A 23,587-nucleotide genomic window follows, 5' to 3' on the forward strand; every position below is an offset into this window, starting at 1 on the left:
ATACTACATATATTAATTTAAATAATCATTACTATTTTTATAAATTCAAACATATGAGTCAGTATAACTTGATCCTGTAAACTATGAGATGATCTGACTACAACAGTATACGTCTTATAATTCCAAATAGACCACATAAAACACTGTATGTCTTATGATCTCAATCATGGCAAGGAGTGATTCTTGTAATTTTGTATCCCCCCAGGATCTAGCATAAGGCCTTGCAATAGTAGGTAACTAGTAAATACTCTGGTAGCATAGTGCTTAAGGCACTCAACTGCTAACCAAAAGGTGGTTCAAAACCACCAGCCATTCCTCGGAGGGAAGGTTGGGCAATCTACTTCCGTAGTGATACCACCTCAGAAACCTAAGGAGGGGTCGCTATGAGTCAGGTCTGACTTGACGGCACATAACAAGAACGACAAAAACATGATATAAAAGAAGAGGGGGCAGTAAGACTCACAATTCCTTGCAAGTTACAAAAGGGTCAGGATCCTCATGCAGAGAAATATGAAAACCCTAAGAGCTGTGTGAGAAGTATACTTATTGGTCATTTTAGTACCTGACATATCTATAAAAGTCCTAACTCTAACATTGCAAATTTGAGATAAATGACTATTCTGCTCAATGGGCCTAAACAATTTGAATAGGTTTCACCCCATCACAAACTACAGTTACATTATCATGGTTCTACTGTTCATGTTCTGGCTATAGAATTTCCTAATCTTAAGATGTCTTATTTCTCAAGGTACCTAAGGAAACACTGCCTCTCTTTTATTATTGAAATATAAACATTTCCACCAAGTTTTATTTTATTTTTATTGTAAGAAAATGGCTGACATACTTTTCATTCTTGAGACTTCGGTTCAACACTAGATCTTCTGCAAGTACCTCTTCCTGGGATAACAGAGCTCACCAAAATAAGAAGCTGATAAGAAATATAGGCCAAAAGCTGAGATAGGAGAGATGGCAGAGGAACACTTTAGAATGAAACAGGCTGCTTAAGGAACTTACTGGCAAACTTTGCCACTTTACCATGGTATCGTGTTTCTTTAACAATGCTCTATTTTATTTCATATTCTCCTGTGAACAATTTTAATAGAAGCAGTGGCCTCAGAGGCAGGTTAGCAAGTCTAAGAACCTATTTCTCAGAAAAGGGCAGGGGCTGCTCTAGCAGGTGGCAAAGTCTCATAACTTGAATTGTTTCCCATTCAGAAGTCACTCACCTTTTTCTCTTTCTTGCCAAAGCTGAGGCCAGGGGTCCCTTTCTCAACAACTATACATGAGATGCCTTTGGGGCCGGGTCCTCCGGTTCGACACATGACCACATAGATGTCCGACTCACCAGCACCACTAATGAAGGCCTGAGGGATTGGAGGAGTGCACAGGGTTAAGGAGATGCTTGCATTCTTGGAGACTAAATCCTGGGAAATCCATGTGGTCCTCCAACAACACAGTATGAAGAGATATAAATGCACAGAAGGACTGAGAAGGGATAAAAAGTAGCTGCATTGACTCTAGGAAATTAGGCATCTAGTTGAGGAGAGTATGAATAGGACAGACAAAAATGAAAGCAATCACCTGGAATCAGATCAAAAGAGATAAAAACCAAAGAGGTGAATAAATAGAAATGTGTCAGATGTAAAAATCCTATGGGAATACTAACTTGTAGAGGCCAAGGAGCCAGGGGGCTTTTAAGGGAAGATGGGAGTAACCTAGAAGTTCTAGGAGAAAAGTATACCATACTTTGGTACCTTGGAACCATTAAGGATGTAATGATCTCCTTGTCGTTTAGCTGAGGTCAAAAGGGATGCAGCATCACTTCCACTTTCTGAGGCAGAGAAACAAAGCAGGTAGAAAGGGTCAGTGAAGTCAAGGGAGCCCCAGTTCCTTTTTCCAGGAAATCTTACCATGCAGATGGTTCAGTTTTTTCAGATCCAGACTGATAAAGGAACATCTTACACTTGGTGAAAACTGCCTATACCAATCAGACCACTTCCCATCTCTCCACATGTTGCTTTGCAGGGAGCTAGGAGACCCTGATTCACAAACCTGAGTGTTGTCACCTCAGAGTGCATAGTCCTTTACCCCAGGACCAACTTTCTTGATAAGCGATGGTCAGTAGGCTGAGAAGCAGTTCTTGGTGCCATATCTTTCTCCTAACTCTTACCTGGGGGATGGCACACCCACCTGGTTCAGTGAGGCAGTAGGAAGCAAACTTCTCCATGGTGCAGAGTGGAGGGCAGAATGTGTGCCTCTGCTCCTCATTTCCAAATGTGTCAATCATCCAGACGCACATGCTGACAGGTACACCAATAGGAAAAAAGGATAACTGTCAGGAATGAAGATGGAAAAGGAAAAGAAATTTTGGGCAAAAAAGAGAACAAAGGGCAGCAAAGTACAGTGAAGCAGAAAAGTAAGAAGGGAAAATAATCACGATTAAGAAGATTCAACTTTAAAGGGAAGTACTGCTTAAAAATATTCCTAGGATGTGTGCTACCCAGGGATAGCCAGGGCTAAGGAATTTCTCACCTGAATATTGATGCCACTCTCAAGTAGGTTGAGAACTCCCTGATACTCAGAGTTATATGTACTTTCTGTTGTTTCCCTCAATTACTGGAGGTTTCATCTCTGGGTGGAGGGTAAGTCTAACAGTGCCCTGACCACTTTCTGGGAAGTCTGTTGGCACCAGCTCAATCCAGTATTTGGGAGAAGTCTGGCAAATCCGATTCTCTAAGCAATGAACAAGACGACATTATCAAGTCTAATAGCATAGTAGACTTATTGTGTAGTTTACCAGTCTAGTTCCTCAAGAGCAATCAGCCTAAAAAGATACATCTTTTCCTTATGAACGTCAAAGCTTCCAATCAAGCCTGGGGAGTATTTCATCAAGTTCTCCAAGCTTGGGCACTCACTTGTGGATGCTTATGTAGGCTGTGGTGCTGGTGCAGCCGGTAGCCAAGGCTTCAAAGATGATTGAAGTATCAAGCCGTGATAGTCCAGACCCACCCACATCTGTTCGTATGTAGACCCCACCAAAGCCTAGCTGGGCTGCTTTCCGCATCACATCCACTGGGAACAGCTCCTGTGCACAAAAGACAGCAGGCTCATCAGTAATTGATCCATAAATGGAATTTTCTTGGGAGGGTGTATGGAAGGAATTTAGGATGTTTGCATCTGGGAGGGCAGGGATTCTTTTAATTCTTTTAATGTGCTTGTCATCTTAGAATTATGTGGGATAAAACGTGTTCCATAAGGACTGGTTTTCTGGCATTAAAAAGCTTCTTTTTATTATCTACAGAGCAACCTTGGCTTAACTATGTCTAGATCCTTGTTCAATTTTAGAAAAAAGATAATACAAGAGCATGAGGATGCCTTCTATGAAAGTAATCACCTCATCATCAGAACTACTGTAATCAGAGTTGCAATGCAGAGAACACTGAGCAGTGAGGATCATATAAAGATACGGGTCAATGCATGAGGCATTTGCCACAAGTATAATTCCTACCTTTTGGTCCCACTCTGCCATATTTGGAGCCATCTCTCGGGTAGCAAAGTCAAAGGCCACTTTCTGAAACTCTTTCTGTTCTTCACTTAGTCCCACAGAAGCTGAAGGCAAGATTGCATATACTCAATTCTAGGCCAGGGGCTAGGGAAGAGTACCACAAACAAGAAGTACCATGACTTGGTGTTATGCCTATGGTTATAATTCCATTTGGGAATGGGCTGTCTTTGTTATGTGAATCAGACAGGATTAGTGTAGGGTGTATCTTTAGTCAATCTCTTTTGAGATATAAAAGAGATTAAACAAGCAAGGGAGCAGAAGATAGACAGGGTATAAGATAGATACCAAGACACAGAGAGCTCTCCAAGGAACCAGAGTCAACAGAGAGAGAAAAATTTCGGTATCTCTACAGAAATAGAGCTGGAGCAGGAGCTCTGGTAGCATAGTGCCTAAGGCACTTGACTGCTAACCAGAAGGCTGGTGGTTCAAACCCACCAGCCACTCGTCAGAAGGAAGATTGGGCAATCTACCTCCATAGTGATACCACTTCGGAAACCCAAGGAGGTGTCGCTATGAGTTGGGTCCGACTTGACAGCATAACAACAACAACAGAGATGGGGCTCTAAATTGGAACTTTTAGCCTCCTAAACTATGAGAATGTAAACTTCTGTTTGTTAAAGTCATGCTCTTAAAGTATTTGTATTACAGCAGCACTAGATAACTAAGATATCTGGTCACAGCATCTACCATACACAGTACAGCCTTTAACACAGAGAGGAAGGCCTTGCTCATTAGTCATCGTCTTTGATGGAGAAGGACCGTTCTGACACATACCCAAATCAACCCAAGTCAGTATATGGCTACTTCTTAGACATCTCTATTCTGTTGTCGTTACGTGCTGTCGAGTTGGACCTGACTCAGAGCAACCCCTCCTTGGGTTTCAGAGGCAGTATCACTATGGAGGTAGATTGCCCCATCTTCCTTCCGAGGAGCGGCTGGTGGGTTTCAACCACCAGGCTTCTGGTTAGCAGTCAAGTGCCTTAGGCACTATGCTACCAGAATCTCTACTCTAGGTACTTAGTAAAATATAGTTGAGATCCAGACAGACAATGAGAGTCTGAGAAGTCATGAGAAGAATGAAGCAGAAGGGAGATACAAACAGGACACAGACACAGAGAGCATAGTGGGACATGTAGGGTGTAAAGATACTGGTCAAATGTTATTCCCATCTCTATTCCCAACTGCATTGGGTGACCTCATTTATCTTCAATATACTTCTTTATCTATTCCTCTTCATAAATCCACATAAAAAAAAAATAATAAATACACCAAAAAACAAAACAAAAAACCCAAACTCACTGCTGATGAATTAATCCCGACTCACAGCAACCCTTCCTCGGGTTTCCGTGGCGGTATCTCTACAGAAATAGATTGCCCAGTCTTTCTTCCGAGGAGCGGCTGGTGGGTTTGAATCGCCAGCCTTCTAGTTAGCAGTCAAATGCCTTAGGCACTATGCCACCAGAGCTCCCACTGACCCTCAAAATGTGGTAAACATTTTTTCCTTTCAGGCTGTCCTAATTTTTTTTTTTTTTTGTATTCATGTCATTCTATCCTACTTAAGTATATGTTTTTATATCCATAGTGTCTTGACCAATACATTCATTTAGAAGACCAACTGAGATGGTATGAACTTCAGGTGAAAAAAACTACATACTACATATATATATATATATATATATACACACACACACACACACACACACACACACACACACACACACACACATATATATTTAATTCTCAGTACCATTACTTTTTAAATGGGAACTCTGGTAGCATAGTGGCTAAGGCACTTGACTGCTAACCAGAAGGCTGGCGGTTCAAACCCACCAGCCACTCCTCGGAAGGAAGATGGGGCAATCTACTGCCATAGTGATAATGCCTTGGGAACCCAAGGAGGGGTCGTTATGAGTCAGGTCCAACTTAAAGGCACATAACAACAACAACAACAATCATTACTTTACAGATTTTCTTTAAGTAGCCAGCTCCTCCAGCAGCCTACATACAGAATTTTTACATACTTTTTAAAGATTGCATAGTGAGGTACGACTGAATTGGAAAGCAGAGCTGCATGTCAATTAGCCAGTTAAGTAACTAATGAAACACTTTCTATGTTTTACTAGGGAATGAAGAGTTACAGCTAGATACTGGACAGAAGTTAAATGTCAGGAACCTAGTCAAAGTTCCTGTGAAAGGCAATTTTCTCTTGGCAAAGGCTGGCACAGAGAATTCAAACAAGATAGGACCACAAATTCTGGGAGCTGGAAACAGCAGTGGGATCTGTAACCTGTACAGGACTAATCACATTAATGCAGCTTCCATTTCTCTCTCTTTTGTTGTCTCTTAGTATGTTCATTTTGTAAGGATCACCTGTCCAAGGTATGCTAAGAAAAAAAAAATAAAGAAGTGTCTGTCTATACTTGGAGAAACAGTGACACCCTGAATTACTATGGTGGCTCTGAAAACGCAAAGGGGAAAGACAAAATGCAAAGCCTGTTACCTTCTGTTTGTGTTCCCCCAAAAGGTGTTATAAATCCTAACCCCTCTACCTGTGGTTAGAGTCCCATTTGGGAGTGGGCTTTCTTCATGTCAGTGTGGCTGTATTAATATAGGGTTTGTCTTAAATCAATTTCTTTTGAGATACAAAAGAACAGATTAAGCAAACAAGCAGAAACGGGGAAGATACAAGCCCTACGGTCACCAAGGACCTTCCCCTAGAAAGCACACACAGAGAGAGCCTTCCCTTAGAGCCTATTCACTGAATTCTGACTTCTAGCTTCCTAATCTGTGAGAAAATTAATTTGTTAAAGATGCTTGTGGTATTTGTTATAGCAGCAATAGAATACTAAGGCAGAATTTGGTACTGGAAAGTGGGGTGATGCTCTAACAAATAGCTAAAATGTGTAAGTGGTTTTGGAATTGAGTAATTGCGTGGAAGCTGGAAGAATTTTAAGGTGTCTAATAGTAAAAACCTAGATTACCTTGAAAAGCCAGTTGGTAGAATTAAAGATGTCAATGGTAATTCTGGTGAGAGCTCAAAAGGATGTGAGGAGAGCCACAGATCAATTCTACATCATTTTAGAGAATACATATGGCACTATTATAGACTGAATTGTGTCCCCCAAAAATAAGTTTTATAAATCCTAATCTCTATGCCTTAGTTATAATACCATCTGGGGATGTGCTGTCTTTGTTATGTTAATAGGCAGGATTAGAGTAGGGTATGTCTTGAGTCAATCTCTCTTGAGATATAAGAGATTAAATAAGCAAGGGAAGCAGAGATGTGGGAAGAGAGGCCAAGCCACATGAAGACTGTCCATTTCTGTTTGTTAAAGCCATGCTCTTGTGGTATTTCTGTTATAGCAGTTCTAGGTAACTAAGACAAGCACCATCAACAGAATGTTGCTAGACATGTTAAATGTGCTTCTGGTGAGGCTTTAAAAGAAAATGATGAACACATGACTGGACAATGGAAGAAGGGAAATGCTTTTTACAGAGTAGCAAACAACTTGTCTGAATTATGTTCAAATGTTTGGTGGAAGGTAGAACTTGTAAGTGATGAATTTTAATACTTGGCTAGGAGATTTGTAAGCAAGATCTTAAAGGAGCAGCATGGTTTCTCCTTGCTGCATATGGTAAAAAACAAGAGAAAAGAAATGGACTTAAAAATGAACTGAGCAAAACATAACTTAAAGATTTAGACATATGCCAAAGAACTTTCAACAAGGATGTGGTTATGCAATCTTTTGTTAAAGAAATTAAGATGATGGATCTAACCAACTACAGCAGAGAAACCATCAGCTTAGCCTGAAGGAGACAAAGAAAAGGCAAAAGGAAGGAACCTGTCTTGTACAATTCTATAGGCAGGAAGCAGGCCAAACATCTGTTGTCCTCCAAGAAAAGGACCATCCCTGGAGCAGCTTGGCCATCAGCAGAACTGTTGAAAGGGGCAGTGCTGCCTCAGTTTCAAAGGGTAGAATCACAGCCTTCTGCATTTCAAAGTGTGGAACCACAGCTTCCTAGGTTTCAAAGAGTCAGACCTTTACCAACTGGGTCTGGAGTGTGGGGTTGTTGTTCAGGCAGGCAAAGAGAATGTGGCCAATATCCAAAGCTGACCTTGTAGGGGTGACATGCCCAAGAGGCAGGAGAACAGAGACTATCAGGGCTAAGGCTGCCACTCAGATGGAATAGGAGGAGTAGGCCACTTAAAGCTGAAGGGGCAATATTTCTTTAGCAGTTGGCCTGGAAGGTGGGGGCTTCATCCCAGGTCTAGATGCCTATACCCAGAATCCAGAGTATTGCCAATACCAAGTATAGAGGTCAGGGCTAATGCCCAGATGGTCTCAGAGAACACAGGATTATTTTCAACCCTTGAGAGCTAACATAATTTGTTCTTCTGAGTTTTAGACTTGCTTTATGATGGTTATCCCTTCTTTCTTTGCAGTTTCTCCCATCTATAACGGAGATGTCTACCTTGTGCCTGTTTCACCATTGTACTTTGGAAACAGACAACTTATATTTTAGATTTCACAGGTTCATAAAAGAGGATATTTGCCCCAGAATGGAATATGCCTAGTCTTACCCGTATTTCATTTAGATTATCCAGAAAATGAGATTTTGGACTTGGAGTTCATTTAAGACTTTTGGGATAATGTGGTGGAATATATTTTACATGTGGGAAGGTACGAATTTTGGGGAACCAAAGGATAGAGCTCTGGTGGCATAGTGCCTAAGGCACTTGACTGCTAACCCGAAGGCTGGCGGTTCAAACCCACCAGCCACTCTTCGGAAGGAAGGTTGGGCAATCTACTTCCGTAGTGATACTGCCTGGGAAACCCAAGGAGGGGTCGCTATGAGTTGGGTCGCTATGAGTCGGGTCCCTGTGAGTCGGGTTCCACTGGACAGCACGTAACAACAACAACAAAGGATAGAATGTTATGTATTGAACTGTGTCCCCCAAGAACATGTGTAGTAAGTCCTAACCCCTCTACCTGCGGTTATACTTCCCTTTAGGAATGAGTTTTCTTTGCTATGCCAGTGTGGCAGTTATTAGTGTATATGTGTCTTAAATCAATTATTTTTGAGATTCAAAAGAACAGCCTTTACCTCTCTAAGCATCCATCCATTTCCTTATCTGAAAAACAAGAAAGGTACAGAAACGAGATATCCGAAACGGTTCCTAAAAGATCTGAACAATTAATGAATAGCACCGGTAACAAACATCAATCTATACAACACCCAAGTATTTTCACATCTCTATTTATCTTAAGCCCCTCCTTCCTCCCACCCCCCAGTTCGGAGACCAGTGCCAGCTCTTCTAGATAGGTCGCTATGTGGATGCCCGAGAGACGGGGCTCAGGCACTAGGGCGGCGTTGTGTCATCATCCAAAAGACACTTCTTTCTTTAAGCGCGGAGGGTCGTGGAAGCGAGAGAGGCTGCGAGGGCAAACGGGGCTCAAGACTGAGACAAGGGGCAGTGAGAGCGGGCAAAGGTGACCACCTAGAACTGGGCAAAGAAGCTGCGCGGAGGATCCTGCTTAGCGGACGCAGGACCACGGGCCCGCACAACCCGGGGCGAGCCTTACGGTCGATGCAGGAAACTAGTTCCCTGTGGATCCTCTGGGTAGGCGCCCAGGTCACGCGGAGCAGGCAGGTAAGCTGCACTGTGAGGCGGCGGCCGACGCTTTGCAACATGGTACCAGGTACGCAACCCCACCAAAGTGTCTGCACCATAGACCTTCGGGCCTCTACTCCGGCAGCAATAGGCCTGTAGCTGCGGCCCGAAGCCTCCACTGCGTCCTGGGAATTGTAGTCCAACTCTGTCCCTCTTCCTGGGGTACAGGTGAGTCATTGTACAATGCGGAGACTACAACTCCCAGAAATCCCGGGGCCCTCGGCGCAAGAATGACGGTCACTAAAAGCGGGGCCCACCAGCCACTCCTCGGAAGGAAGGTTGGGCAATCCTACTTCCGTAGTGATACTGCCTCGGAAACCCAAGGAGGGGTCGATATGAGTCGGGGCCACTCGACGGCACATAACAACAACAACAACAAAAGCGGGGCGGTGACGGGCCTCTGGCGCCTTGGTAAGTGGGTTAGGGTGCGTTTTATGGAGTCTGGGGGTTGTGCAGTGATTTATGGAAGCGGCATAAAGAAAAGAACAGGAGACTTTGGGAGCATGTTATGCAAGACGGAGATGGGGCGGAGGTAATGGGGAAGGGTGGATTTTAGGCGCTAAAAAGCAATTGGCTTTATTTTTGGCCAAATACCTTCGAGTCTGAGAGCTTCTAGTTCCTGGTTGCATTGTTTGTATCTTACTCTGCGATGTTTTCTGGGATCGTAGAGTTACCTCTTCTATCTCACGGTTGATTGTAGAATCACTCTCACCTCAGCCCCCCAAGACGACCATGCCCCAAACCCGGAAGAGGCTGGCTGGGACTACTGGGACAGGTGAGCTGAACCCAGGCTGCAAAAAGGCAGCTTCATAAAAATCGTTTCTCTAGAACTTGTAGGATACTGTTCACTTAATACTCCTTATTTGTGGGGAAAAATTTTTTGTAGATTTTTCATTCCGTCATTCCTAATCACCCTCCATTTTTTTTCTTTAGTCTTCCCCAACAAACCAGTGCCCTGAGACCCTTCTACTTGTTTACTTGAGCAACAGCTATTTGTTGAGCAAAAACAAAAGAAATCTTGCAATACAGAGTGGCAAATGCGAAGGTAAAGAATATAGGATTCCTTCTTTCAGGAAAAAATGCAGACAGACACAGGTTAAAGCATCCAGTAATCTGAATTGTTGGGGTCTGAGAGGAAGGAGGCATCACAGGCGGCCTTGGAAAGAGGAATTTGGATCTAGCCTTATAAAGCAGGAAGGCTTTTCACAGAAAAGGTGATGCCATTCTTGTATTTGACAAGGATGGATAGATCAGTAAGTGGATAAAGAGCCAGAACAAAGCTTTGGAAGGCAACAACGTAAGTTATCTAACAACAGTCCTAGGAAGGAAGGTTGGGCAATCTGCTTCCATAGTGATACCGTCTTGGAAACCCAAGGAGGGGTTGCTATGAGTCGGACACAACCCAATTGCAGTGGTTTGTTTTTTTTAATGGTGTTTATAGTGTCTGTTACCTCTTAGGGAGCACTAGGAAATTTGGAAGGAGCTCTGGTAGCATAGTGCCTAAGGCACTTGACTGCTAACCAGAAGGCTGGTGGTTCAAACCCACCAGCCACTCCTCGGAAGGAAGGTTGGGCAATCTACTTCCGTTGTGACACTGCCTCGGAAACCCAAGAAGGGGTCGCTATGAGTCGGGTCTGACTTGACGGCACATTAACAACAACAACAGGAAAGCTGGAAACTTTGTTAGGGTCAGAGTACTAGGCACACATGAATGATATTTAACAACGAATGATACATAAGCTTGGACTCAGTTCAGAGGCAATGTAGTACAGTCATTGAGTGTGGATTGAGACTGACCAGAGCCACAGGTCTTGAGCTCATATCTTGATTCTGTTTACTGGAAATGTATTTTGGGGCACCTTTTCCAGATATAGAAATATCTCAGGTTGTTGTATAGATTAACTGAGTCAGGGTTAGGGTAACACATACAGCTTAGTACAAACCAAAAAAAAAAAAAAAAAACACTGCTGTCAAGTTGCATCTGACTCACAGTGACCCCTCCTTGAGTTTCCAAGGCGGTATCACTATGGAAGTAGATTGCCCAATCTTCCTTCTGAGGAGTGGCTGGTGGGTTTGAACTGTTAGCCCTCTGGGTAGCAGTCAAATGCCTTTGACATTATGCCACCAGAGCTCCCTAGAGCTTAGTATAGGGCTTGTCATATAGTTAGAACTTAACATCTATTTGCTGTTGAGTCCGTACTTTGTTTCAAGCACCTTGTCTTGAATAAAATCATGTCTTTGCTATATCTATACATACTAAATGATGCTTTTTCCTTAATTCTCTTGGTACCTTCAAGGAGCAGAAAAGAGGCAGGCCAGGGTAGCAGAAGCACAATGAACAAGGAGGAAAGAAGCATGAGGTGGTGATGATAATGGTTGATATTTATTATTTATTTGTAATGCCAGGCATAATTCTGAGCCCTTTGCATGTATTACCTCATTGAATTTGAACTAATCAATAGAATGTGTACTCATTTTCCTCACTGGACAGACTAACCTCAGCAAAGGTACAAAAGAGTGAGGGAAGGAAGGGAAGACATTTACGTACTACTTAATATATGCGAGGCACTCTGTTAGGACCCTTACTGAACCTTTAAAAGCCAAACTGTAATGCTCAACCCTGTTGAGTGGATAATCTAGAAAATCCCTTGTAAGGTAGGTATTCTTGTTCTGTTTTTAGAGATAAGAAACTGAAGTTCAGCAGTTCAGGTGCTACAGCTAGTAATTGATGTATCCAGGATTTAAATCCAGGCTTGACTCCAAAGTTTATGTTTTTCCTATAATGGAACATTACTTCTCAGGAGGTATGACAGGTCTTTTCTTTACCTACTGCAGACAAAAAAGGGCCATCAAGGAAACGTATCCAAACTGAGAACCCAGATGGGGCATCAGCTAAAATGGAGAACCCCAGCCCTCAGAAGATTTTAGCCTCTAAGAATTATGGAAAGAATCCAGGCAGCCACTGGCTGATGAAGTCAGAGCCAGAGAGCCGACTAGAGAAGGGTGTAGATGTGAAGGTGAGACTTTGTATATGTGTCCAATTCCAACGTAAGTTTATTATTTAATGAGAGGTTAATGTGGAACATGAAAGATTTCCATCAGCTTCTTATCTTTGAAGAGTAGGGAAAAGATAAAAATGAATAAAATCAGCAGGATTTATTACCATCAACTACATGTTTTCTGAATCTTCTATTTAGGGCAGAAGTTGGCAGTGTTTTTTGTAATAAGCCATATATTAAATATTTTAGGCTTGCGGATCTGATCATCTCTGTTCCAACTACTCACCTCTGCCATTGTAGCAAGCAATCAGCCATAGACAATATGTGAGTGAGCGAGCATGGTTATGTTCCAGTATAACTTTACTTACAACAGGCGTCAGGCTAGGCAGCATTTCAATCTTAAGTTGTCCTCCTCTCACTACCTGCCATGCTTCCAGGTGTTTCCTTGTTAACAGTTGGTGCACATTCAGGTAAAGTACATAAGCCAATTTTTAAAAAAAAATCCTGAGAGAAATAGAATTGATAGAAAAAATACATAATACTTTGGTAAGTGAAATACAGCAGAATACTATAGTTTCTGGATTATCCATTCAAGGAATCTTCTATTAGCAAGGCTAACTGGGTAACACATGGTTTATTTATATTTGTCCAACATGTAAGTGGCTCTATGGAGCTACTTCTCAATAAACTACTCATTCCTACCACAGTCAATAGCACCTCTCAGTGTAGGGAGGGAACTGTCTGCATTCATACATGCTTGCTGGTTGGCCAAGGATTATTTAACGAATGACTGCATTTCCTGTTGGTAGTTCGCCATTGAGGATCTCAAAGTACAGCCCAATCAGACAGCATGCTGGGATGGTGTTCGCAACTACCAGGTAAAGGTGTAAGGAACAGAACACCCAAGGCTCAGTGTGGGGTTAAATGCCTATCTCATCATCATGACTTAACCCAGTCACAGAATTTTTTGGCAAAGATTCCTTTTTCCCAGAACCCAAACCTAAAAAAGGTATTTCATAACAGTTATTCTGACTGCATGGTATTTGCAGATGGCCTGTGTTCTAGCCAATGTCCTGGTACAAGTATGAATAGCTTGGAAGAGGAGACAGACTTTTTCAGTGAAATGGGTAGAAGTTTCAAATAAGAAAAACTCATCAGTACTGATTTGATATGTGCCAAAAGCTAGTGTTTCCCATCTGGTGGGGAGGACAGTTCTCATTTCTTCTCCCCTGGGCCAGGCCCGGAATTTCCTTAGAGCCATGAAGCTGGAGGAAGAGGTCTTCTTCTACCACAGCAACTGCAAAGAGCCAGGCATTGCAGGACTTATGAAGGTGAGTTGAAGGGTTTTGCTTGAATCCCTTCTCCCTTCAGGAATGCTTACTCATCTAGATATAAAGGGGCACAGTTTAAAGAAGTAACAAAAAAGCACTCTTTCCCAAGGCCTCCTGTCACAGGAAAATGGAAAAATTGCCTTGGCCCTTCTCATACGTGAGACTAGAACAAGGCAGGCCTTCATTTTAGGCTCTACTAGCACAGACTTCTCTCCATCTCTGAGCCTTGGTCTCATTGAAAAATAGACCTAGTGGTAGCTTCTTTAAGTCATTAGAGTTGCAGGATAAAATAATTTAACTGTGCAGGTGGAATAAAATAAACACCATTCTTGGCTCCAACCATACAGTAACCATTAACATATGGTTTTAGAATAGGCTTTTAAGACTTATAAAAACAGGGTTGACTTGCTACCTATGCTTGCCTTAGATTATGTACTATATCTAGCTCTCTGAGGTAGTATAGTGGATAAGGCACTTGACTGCTAACTGGAAGGTAAGCAGTTTAAACCCACCAGCCACTCCTCAGAAGGAAGACGGGGCGATGTACTTCCATAGAGATTTACAGCCTCAGAAACCCAATGGGGGTCGCTATGAGTTGGAAACAACTCGATGGCAGTGTGTTTAGTTTTGGTTTGGTTTGGAGCCCTTACTGGCTCCAAAGCAAGGCAGATGGATTAAGAATGTGCAGGGTATGAAATGAAAGTTTGATTTGCATTTAAAATTGCCCATGGACATTTCTATCAGCTGACTGTGGAAGATGATTGGAAATTTTGGTTTTGGTTTCAGATTGTGAAGGAAGCCTACCCGGATCATACACAGTTTGAGAAAAACAATCCCCATTACGACCCGTCCAGCACAAAGGACAACCCTAAGTGGTCTATGGTGAAAACTAACTCTTCTTTATAGTTTGTGAGAGGAGAGGGATGGATGAAGACAGGTAGGAAGGAGGGTCGTGAATATGTAAGATGAGGAAACCCTGACTTTGGAGATCAGAATGGAGTCCTGGCCCTGCTGTGGGAGCCTCTTATAAGCAGCATAAACACAGGGTGGGCAGTGTTTGGCTGAGTACGTTTCTGTCCTACATATTGTTGTCATATAGGTGGATGTACAGTTTGTTCGAATGATGAAACGTTTCATTCCCTTGGCCGAGCTCAAAACCTACTACCAAGCTCATAAGGCCACTGGCGGTCCCTTAAAAGACATGGCTCTCTTCACTTGCCAGAGACTCTCAGTTCAGCCCCTGACCCAAGGTAAGAGCAGGCCTTTCTCCTTATCAACCATACCCCAGAATGACCCTGTGAATTTTCATTTACTAGGTAATTAAACTAGGGCAAGTATTTAACCTTTCTGAATCAGAATCCTTACCTGTAACATCCGTTAAGAGAAAGAATTTGTCTTGAGGTATCCATTACTGTGTGCCCAGTACCTGATAATACTTGGCAGATAGTAAGATACTCTATAAATATTAATGAGTACCTGCCTTAGAGTTACCATGAGAATTATCTTTAAGTTTCATGTAAAGTACCCACTACGAACGTCTGGCATAACATCCCTGTTTACAGGGAGACATGAGATCTAATTCTTCCCTTTCTTCTTCCCCATTTTGGTAGAAGAGTTTGATTTCATTTTGAGCCTGGAGGAAAAGGAACCAAGTTAAAACCAAGACACTACTGCTGGAACAGGCAAGATATATCTCCACAGAAGTCAGAGTTTTATATGGCAAAATAAAGTACAAGGAGGTTTGGATGTTATGTTTACCTGGGGTTGTGTGTATAGGTGGTTTTTATGTACTTTTTTTTTTTTTTTCAATAAAACATTAATATCAAAGTTGGAACTCTTTTAAAATCTCATTGGGTACAGTTTAATAATGCATTGTAAATTTTTTGCCTTCAGGCTGGCTTTTGTGGCTCAGGGAGATACAGGTCTGCCTCTACCACCTTTTATTGTAGCTAATAGTTAATGGCCTCTGCAAATACCAGGTGCAAAGCTAAGACTTTTGTTTGCTAACACACAGGCAAATTGTAACTATTGTCCTAGAATAGTAGCCTTTATCCCCTGTTCCTGAGGTCATCTTGGTCCCACACACACAAAAAACAAATTCACTGCCATCCAATCGATTTTGACTCATAGTGATCCCCATTGGGTTTACGAGGCTGTAAATTTTTACAGAAGTAGATCGCCCTATCTTCCTTTTGCAGAGCAGTTTGGTGGGTTTGAACCTCTGACCTGGTTAGCAGCCAAATGCTTTATCCACAGGTTTAAACATTTGGCAACTTCAGGAAAAGTTGCTAAATAGGGGTAAAATGGGAATTCATTTCCTAGCCGTGTACTTGTCTGAAGTATTCATCATTGTTCAGCAGGGGCTATATACACTGGGGAAAGCAGGTGTTGTGTTTGCTTCAGGACAGGCATATGCCTGAGGTTGGACAGAAGAGACCATAGAACCTGGTGGACCATGGGCACAATACTCCAGAACCACAAGGCTTCCTTTAATCAGAGAACAATTAAAACAAGTATTCCTTTTTTTTTTTTTTTTTCTCAAATACAGCTGTTGAAAAGACAACACATTAAGAAACATGTAAACACTGCAGCTGCTTAATACAAGTTGCACTGCTTGTTTTAGTACCTGTGTACTTCCAGGTACAGGAAACTTGAAAGGAGGGTAAAGACCAGAGCCTCTCCTCCCCTTCACAGTTGGACAGAGAAGTAGGGAATGGCAATAGAGTAAGAGAAAGACCTGGCTGTACACAGCTCCTGGGACACTAAAAGCAGACTCTGTCTTCCAATTCTCCCAGGAAAAATGCTTAAGATGTTAGGAAGGTTGAAAAAAGAATCTGTGTTGTCAGTTGGAACAGAGGAACCAACAAGACTGTTTTCTAGTTACAATACCAAATATTACAGGAGGGAAGCCAGACTGTAATCTTATGTGCCAAAAAAGGCAAGGAACACAAACTCTGCCTCCCTCAACCTTAATCCAAGGCCAGCTGGATGGGTGAGCTCTTTCCATGGGGACTATAGGCTGCACCTGAACTCAGCACAGGGGAAATGACCTGACCTTCTTTGGTTCTGCTGCCCCCGGTAAACCTCAGTTGTCATCTCGAATGCCTTTCCTTCAATTTCAGTTCTGCTCCATGAGCCCTATCCAGCCAAAGGCCCAAAACTGCACTTATTTTTGAGGAATAGAGGAGTCCTTGTTTCTCACACTAATTGCAAAATAACAGAGACCAACCTTGCTACTTTCCAAACTATAGTATTCAGACCAACCACTAACTACTACTCTTATTGACCAGTGGTATCTGCTGGTCATTTCTACATGAGGCAAGAAAGGAAAGTCAACATCTTTAATGTGATAGGCCCAAGCACAGTGCAATAAAGGGAATTCAGCCTTCTTCCCTAGCATAATAGTACCGATAAGGGCTTTAGTGTATGTGTCTTTAAACAAAAAATAGCAATGGTCCTAAATCATCCTGGTCAGTCAACTGGTGAATATGAAGACATAATTTGGCAAGCAGAATTACTGTGCAATTGTGGTAGCAGTCTTCTGCTGAGGCCCTCCTCTGCTCACTTGTAGAAAGAGGGGTAAAGGGCTTGGGACAGTAGTGGGAACATTTCCTAGTGTTTGAAATCATGCCTTAGTGCCAAGAGACTAAACGGGAAACAAGAAGTAATGAGGATCCACTCTTAGTAGATCAGGCTTCTCCCCCTGGCTCTCTTCTTAAAGGAAACAGACCCTCTTTTGTTTTGGGCTTGTTAGGGCATTTAGACTACTAATGCTCTAAACTAACCCAGGCCCAGTGTTAAAAAATGGAGTTCTGTGGTGAAGGCAAAGTTACCAGGCATTGATGTTTCCTCCCAGTGGTTGTGCCCTGGCCTCGTTTTCAACCCTGTGACCATCCACCATACTGACCCCAGGGTGTCTCATAGGTAAAGGACAATCATCCAAAGGCCCTTACATAGGCTTCTGTCCTAAGACGTTACTGATAAGAACCCAGTGAAGACGGAGGGAGGTGTCTGGGTTCATGCATTGAGAGGCTAGAGAGAAAGTGGCTTGTGGGGACTTTAAAGCACCACATCCAAGACTCCCAAGGAGGCAGCCTCCTAACCTTGAGTCTGCCCTACCATTTTGGATGGGGCAGGCCACCTCAGGGACAGCAGAGAAAGTGTAAGACGTGACTGCCTGGGAGCCTTTTTGGCAGCTCAGAATCTTGGGGACATGTTCAGATCCTGTGTTAGGAAGCACACAGGAACAGGAACAAAGGTGCCTGCTCTCTGCTCTCCTGTTAGACATGAGGTGGTCTTGTGGGAGGCCTCAACAGATGGCTTCTTCCCTAGGAAGAGACCAGCTTTCAGGATGCTACCCCTCACTCTCCCTACCTCAGCTGTAGACTCCCAAGGAGACTGCTTCCCAACCAGGCCCCTTAGGGTCATCAGATAACAGAATGTAAAGTCAAAACATGATTTTTTTTTTCAGGTCACAATTAACAGGTCAGCAGAGCAGCACACCCTCCTTCCCTGCCCCCTCTAGCCACTGGTGTTTGGTAGATGGGGTTTTGGCGTGGAGGCCCAGAGGTGCTTTGGCCTTGGGCCTCACTGCCTGCTGTTGTCAGACAGCTGGCTGGTGGTCCGCACCTCCCCAAGAGAGGCTGTGCCCTCGAAGCGTTGTGAGGCAATAGCTGCCTGGTGGGACATGCTCTTCCGCACAATGTCACCCTTCCGCCACAACACCACTTCCTGCAGAATTGGGAGGGAGAGGCAACATGATATAGTGAGAGGGAGGAGGCAAGGAGGAGACAGACTTCCCAGGTACCCACAACTTTCTTCTGGGGAGTCTTAGGTAACAACATCTGCTCTCCCCAAGGAGAGCAGCTGCTTATACCTTCCTGACACAGGGCTCCTGATGGAAGGACTGGGCAGCTGAAGCTTAGGCCTGAGAAACAGATTGGGTGTCAAATGGGAACCCTCATTCTTGCTGTGAGACCCTGGCTTATGTTCCCACTTAATAGTAAAACAACTGGCACAGAAACCTATGCGCTTACTCCCAATACTGTCCTACCGAGTCTGTCAATGGGACCTAATCTTCCACAAGAAGGATATTGTTCTTGTTCTTAGGGCACTTAGGGCCTGGAGAGTGTCCCAGGTCTCACCTGCTGCTTGAAGTAGCGCCGTTCTTCCTCATCAATCAGCACCAGGTTGAGGTAATATCGGACAGAGAACTTCTTGTTGATGTCCCGCATAGTAGGGGTGAGCTCGTACCCTGCCAGGAAGAGCCGGATTGGGATGGACTCACCTGTTGGGGAAAAGTGAGAGTCAGTGCAAGGGCAAAGGGACCCACTTGACCTTATGTCAAGTTGCTCTCTGATCACAGCTGGGGGTGCCCACTGTGTAGGCATAGGACATTAAGACAAATGCATCTGCTGCCCAGTGGTTGCTGAAGCAGAAATGTGACTCTCCAACTCTCCATCTCCACCTCAGGTATTACTGCCTCTTCTGAAGTCCTCTTACCATTGCAATAGAGACCAATGAGCAGCCATGAGTATACCAGCACAGAAATATTGTTGAGCATCTTTTACACATAGTAATTACACATATGCAGTGTGTGTAATTACTAAAATTTTTCAAGAGGCAACTGTCAAAACTCAGCTCACTCACAATGTGACCCAGCAATTTCACTGCCACCTCCCTGTACCTGATTGGTATATGCCCCCCAAAATACAATGAATTGGCACTCGAGTATGGATTAGCATGGTCTGTTGTTGTTGTTGTTGTTATGTGCCATCGAGTCGGCCCCGACTCATAGCAACCCCTCCTTGGGCTTCCGAGGCAGTATCACTACGGAAGTAGGATTGCCCAACCTTCCTTCCAAGAAAACAGAAAATCCTCACTCTAGCCTCAGTTCTCCACAAACCAGATGTATGACTTCTGAGTAAGTCTGTTCCTTTCTTTGGACCTTAATTTCCTCATTTGGAAAATTGTGGAATCAGAAAAGGTAATATTTTAGGTCCCTTCCAGTTCTAGCAAGTGCCTTTCCTAGGAACAAAATTAGGGCAGTTATTCCACTGAGAAAGGCCAAACCTCTATTGTAGTCTAAAGCTAATTATAAACGATTTTTAAATTATCTTCTGTTATCATTTCTCTGGGTGCCTCCTTTTATTTCCACAGGAAAAATGACAGTTGGTGAAAAAAATGGGAGATCAGAGGGAGTCAGGAGGGTTGGATCCCAACCCCCTAATATTCTGCTGTCAGCAGCCCCAGTATTGCAGGCTGCTCAAGCTATGTATGACATGCCTCCTTCCACATGGGGCAGACTGGGAATAAATGGAACAGAACCTTGGAAGCAGCAAGCACTTCAAAATGAAGAGATACTCTTCTTCATCTGTTGCTGCAGACCCAATGGAAAACATAAATGACTGCTACTCCCACAAAGGAACACTGGTGATACAGTGCTTCAGCTGTTAACCAAAAGGTTGGCAGTTCGAACCCACCAGCCACTTCTCACTATAAAAATGAAGCAGTCTTCTGTGAAGATTTACTACCTTGGATACCCTCTGGAGCAGTTCTACTTTGTCCTATAGGGTTGATATGAGTCACAATCAACTCAATGGAAGTAGGTTTGGTTTGGTTGGCTTTACTGCCAAATAACATAGCTTTCAACTCCACTCAGATTATATCTCAGATACAATGTTCGGTCCATTAGGGGAGGAGGGTACTGTTTCTAAGTCCCAGTGCTCCCGTCAATACCTACTACCTTCAGTACTCTGGCTACAGTAAATGGATTAGTTAGTAAATTGTGTTACCAGAAGTGGTATTACCTAAGAAAAATAAAGATTATACATTAATCTCTGGCTCTCAAGCAGCAAAGAATATCAGAATGTCAAAAGGGGAAAAAATAGCAAAATATTTAAACTATCTGCTAAAGCAGCATTTTTCAATCATTTTAGATTATTTTTAACATGTATTACTCTTTAAGTCAAATCTTTGCGCAAGCTCAACCTATATACTAGGTATTAGGAAAGCTGTTCTGGTGAAGATGGTTTAGGTCCTGACACTTCACAGACTCAGCCTCTTTCCCTCCTTCTCTGACTGGGATCCACAATGCACCATAAGAGTTTAAGAAATTATAGGCTAAGTGGGAAATCTGACTTTAATGGTGTAATCCCCTAGGCCCCTACAAAGTTCTGGAAAAGGCCAGGGAGACAGGAGTGAGGGCTAAGGTTTTCTACCCAGTTGTGGGGCCAGAAGCTCACCTCTCACAGGTGCCCCATCCATGATCTCATACTTGGCGATGGTGTCATTCTCATGGTAAACATTGGGGCCTGTCCCAGTCGTCTCCCGTTTGATGATGTCGATTTCCATGTGCTTGATCTTGATTCGCACCAGTAGAAAATATATCTTCCCTACAATGACATCTTTCAAGTGGTATCTGGGGAAGAGAAGATTAAAGAACCAAGATGTTTGTTCAGGAGTTGACTTTCAGCACCTTTCTATGCTATTTTGGTTTCAGTAGTGTACTGCTACATAAATTGCATCACAAACCCATCCACTTTCCTGCTTGCAACGCTGCTGCACTGATTTCCCTGTATATTCTTTAACTGAGTCAAAAATCTCTGTCCCCCATCCTTCCAATCCTATGCAACTCAAAGGAAATTTTCCCTGAAGGTTACTTCCCTTTCAGGAAGGATTCTCTTTGCTAATCCGCCTCCTAAGGGGTTTATTTCCTTTTGTATTTGTGTACATGTTTTTAGATACTCTAATGTACTAAACGACTAGACTTCCCCTCTAATTTCTACATAATGTCTTTTAGGAACTGAGCCCAGATGGTTTGCAGCAAACAAGACCTGTCTGCTTGGGCCTAACTGAAGGACCGGCAGGAACAGTAAGGAAATCAAAGGTAAATGAATCACACTTTCCATCACTGCCTGCTTCCAGCCTCTGTTCAGCAGTGCTTATGTTCTGTGAGCTGTGAGGAATTCAGCCATGTTGCATAACGCTTTCTGACCTTTCGAACTTCTATCATTGGGTCAATCAGTAAGACGGGTAGTCTGAATGTGCACAGCTCTGTATTAAACATGGTAGGAAAACAGCAAAATCCTCAAATATGAAGCTTACAGTCATAGGACATGAATTTTGGCAGGGATTTTAGAATTTAACTTCTCCATATATCACAGGTGAAGAAAAGGAAGTTGAAACAGGATAATTGTGAACCACGAGTTGAATAGGGGGTAGAGACAGATGTGAGTCCAGGTTCCTATTTTCCAAGACTGTTCTCTCTACTATTTCTTACTGCCTTCTGTTTACAATCTAATTGGGAAGAGTACAGATACAGAGTAGGTAACTTGAGAGCACTTATAAAAGCAACATATCTGTGGGGGACAAAGATGAGGCAGTCAGCTTCCATAAAGATATACAGCCTTGGAAACCCTATAGGGCAGTTCTACTGTCCTACTACTATGAGTTGGAATTGACTTGACTGCAATAGGTTTGTTTGGTAAGGACACTTACAGCATTTCAGAGGGATGCTTGTAGATCATAAAAGACTCTAGGGGTCTTTAAACTTAATCAAACCTTCTTTTATTCTAAATGGAATCTTGCATAAAAGCATAAACATATACACCATAAATAAAAGAGCTGTTCTCATTCATTCCATTTCTTCTTCAAACTTTGTATGCCAGCCCATTTGAAACTCATTAACCTGATACAAGCCCCTCATTTTTCAGATGAGAAACCCAAAATACAAAAAATTTCATTTTTTTTTTTTAGTTTTTGAGAAGTTTTATTGAAGTAGAACTGACATACAACCAATTGATTATGATTTTGATTTTCTTTCTTTTCTAAGGCACCTACCTACCTAACAGTGTTCCCTTCCCTCCACTCCCCTCCCACCCCTGGTAATGAACAGAGAAAATTTCCTTCCATATACAAACCTTTCCTTGACTTTTACAATAATACATGAATACAGTATTTGTCCTTCTTTGATTGACTTATTTCACTCAATATAATGTCCTCCAAGTTCATCCATGCTATGCAGTGTTTTGCAGATTCTATGTTATTCTTTAGGATTGCACAGTATTCCACTGTGTGTGTACCACAGTTTGGTTGTCCATTACTTAGTTGATAGACACCTAGGTTGATTTCCTTCTTTTGGCTATTGTAAATACTGCTGCGATGAACATGGGCGTGCATATGTCTGTTCTTGTCATGGCTCTCACTTTTTTAGGATGTATGCCTAGTGATGGAATGGCTCGGTCAAATGGTATTTCTAATTCTTTAAGGAATTAGAACTTTTTAAGGAATCGTCATACTGCTTTCCACAGTGGTTGTACCATTGTACGGTCCCACATTGTATGAGAGTCTCAATCTCTCTGCATCCTTGCCAGCATTTGTTATTTTCTGTATTGTTGAACTTTGATACTACTGCTGGGACAAAATGGTATCTCATTGTTGTTTTGATTTGCATCTCTCTAATGGCTAATGAGGAGCTCTGGTAGCATAGTGGCTAAAGCACTTGACTGCTAACCAGAAGGCTGGCGGTTCAAACCCACCAGCCACTCCTCGGAAGGAAGGTTGGGCCAATCCTACTTCCATAGTGATACTGCCTCGGAAACCCAAGGAGGGGTCGCTATGAGTCGGGGCCGACTTGAAGGCACATAACAACAACAACAGTGGCTAATGATCGTGAGCATTTCTTCATATGTTTTTTGGCCACTTGAATATCCTCCTTGGTGAAGTGTCTATTCATGTCTTCTGCCCATTTTTTAATTGGATTATTTGTCTTTTTGTTATTGAAATGTTGGAGTTTTCTATAAATTCTAGAGATATAAGTCCCTTGTCAAATATGTCATCACCAAATATATTTTCCCAATCTGTAGGTTCTCTTTTGATTCTTTTGGAGAAGTCTTTGGAAGCACATAAAAATTTAATTTTTAGAAGGTCCCATTCATCTGGTTTCTCTTCTGTTGTTTGTGTATTTTGGGTTATGCTTGATAGTCTATTTATGCTATATACTAGGGCTCCTAAATTT

The 23,587-nt window shown here is 42.7% G+C and overlaps 3 protein-coding genes across 3 annotated transcripts in view; 1 reads left to right on the top strand and 2 right to left on the bottom strand.

Moving 5' to 3' along the window:
* Window positions 1-9,259, bottom strand: part of ACAD8 (acyl-CoA dehydrogenase family member 8) — a 37,705-nt gene extending 28,446 nt beyond the window's left edge. Inside the window, exons 1-6 of the mRNA XM_042782029.1 lie at window positions 9,151-9,259; window positions 3,509-3,609; window positions 2,916-3,085; window positions 2,191-2,300; window positions 1,755-1,831; window positions 1,227-1,364 (exon numbers count right to left, since the gene is read on the bottom strand). Of these exons, the coding sequence (XP_042637963.1) occupies window positions 1,227-1,364; window positions 1,755-1,831; window positions 2,191-2,300; window positions 2,916-3,085; window positions 3,509-3,609; window positions 9,151-9,259 (705 nt within the window). The remainder of the gene's footprint in view (window positions 1-1,226; window positions 1,365-1,754; window positions 1,832-2,190; window positions 2,301-2,915; window positions 3,086-3,508; window positions 3,610-9,150) is intronic.
* Window positions 9,260-9,971: 712 nt separating this feature from the next.
* On the top strand, window positions 9,972-15,226 carry THYN1 (thymocyte nuclear protein 1). The gene is made up of 7 exons (XM_007948728.2): window positions 9,972-10,014; window positions 12,075-12,256; window positions 13,048-13,116; window positions 13,477-13,569; window positions 14,356-14,451; window positions 14,669-14,819; window positions 15,180-15,226. The coding sequence occupies exons 1-7, from the start codon at window positions 9,972-9,974 to the stop codon at window positions 15,224-15,226; spliced, it is 681 nt and encodes a 226-aa protein (XP_007946919.1).
* The window catches only part of VPS26B (VPS26, retromer complex component B), a 54,763-nt gene continuing 44,781 nt past the window's right edge, over window positions 13,606-23,587 (bottom strand). Inside the window, exons 4-7 of the mRNA XM_007948729.2 lie at window positions 20,814-20,989; window positions 18,714-18,856; window positions 18,199-18,300; window positions 13,606-13,623 (exon numbers count right to left, since the gene is read on the bottom strand). Of these exons, the coding sequence (XP_007946920.2) occupies window positions 13,606-13,623; window positions 18,199-18,300; window positions 18,714-18,856; window positions 20,814-20,989 (439 nt within the window). The remainder of the gene's footprint in view (window positions 13,624-18,198; window positions 18,301-18,713; window positions 18,857-20,813; window positions 20,990-23,587) is intronic.

The sequence above is a fragment of the Orycteropus afer genome, unplaced genomic scaffold (genome assembly GCF_000298275.1).
Source record: "Orycteropus afer afer isolate SDZICR_OR568_19922 unplaced genomic scaffold, OryAfe1.0 scaffold00221, whole genome shotgun sequence".
NCBI classification, from domain to species: domain Eukaryota; kingdom Metazoa; phylum Chordata; class Mammalia; order Tubulidentata; family Orycteropodidae; genus Orycteropus; species Orycteropus afer.

Coding starts and splice junctions, on each gene's coding strand:
- THYN1 (XM_007948728.2), top strand. CDS start 9,972: ATGCCCCAAACCCGGAAGAGGCTGGCTGGGACTACTGGGACAG. Junction 12,257..13,047: donor AGAAGGGTGTAGATGTGAAG/GTGAGACTTTGT, acceptor TCCTGTTGGTAG/TTCGCCATTGAGGATCTCAA. Junction 13,570..14,355: donor GCATTGCAGGACTTATGAAG/GTGAGTTGAAGG, acceptor TTTTGGTTTCAG/ATTGTGAAGGAAGCCTACCC.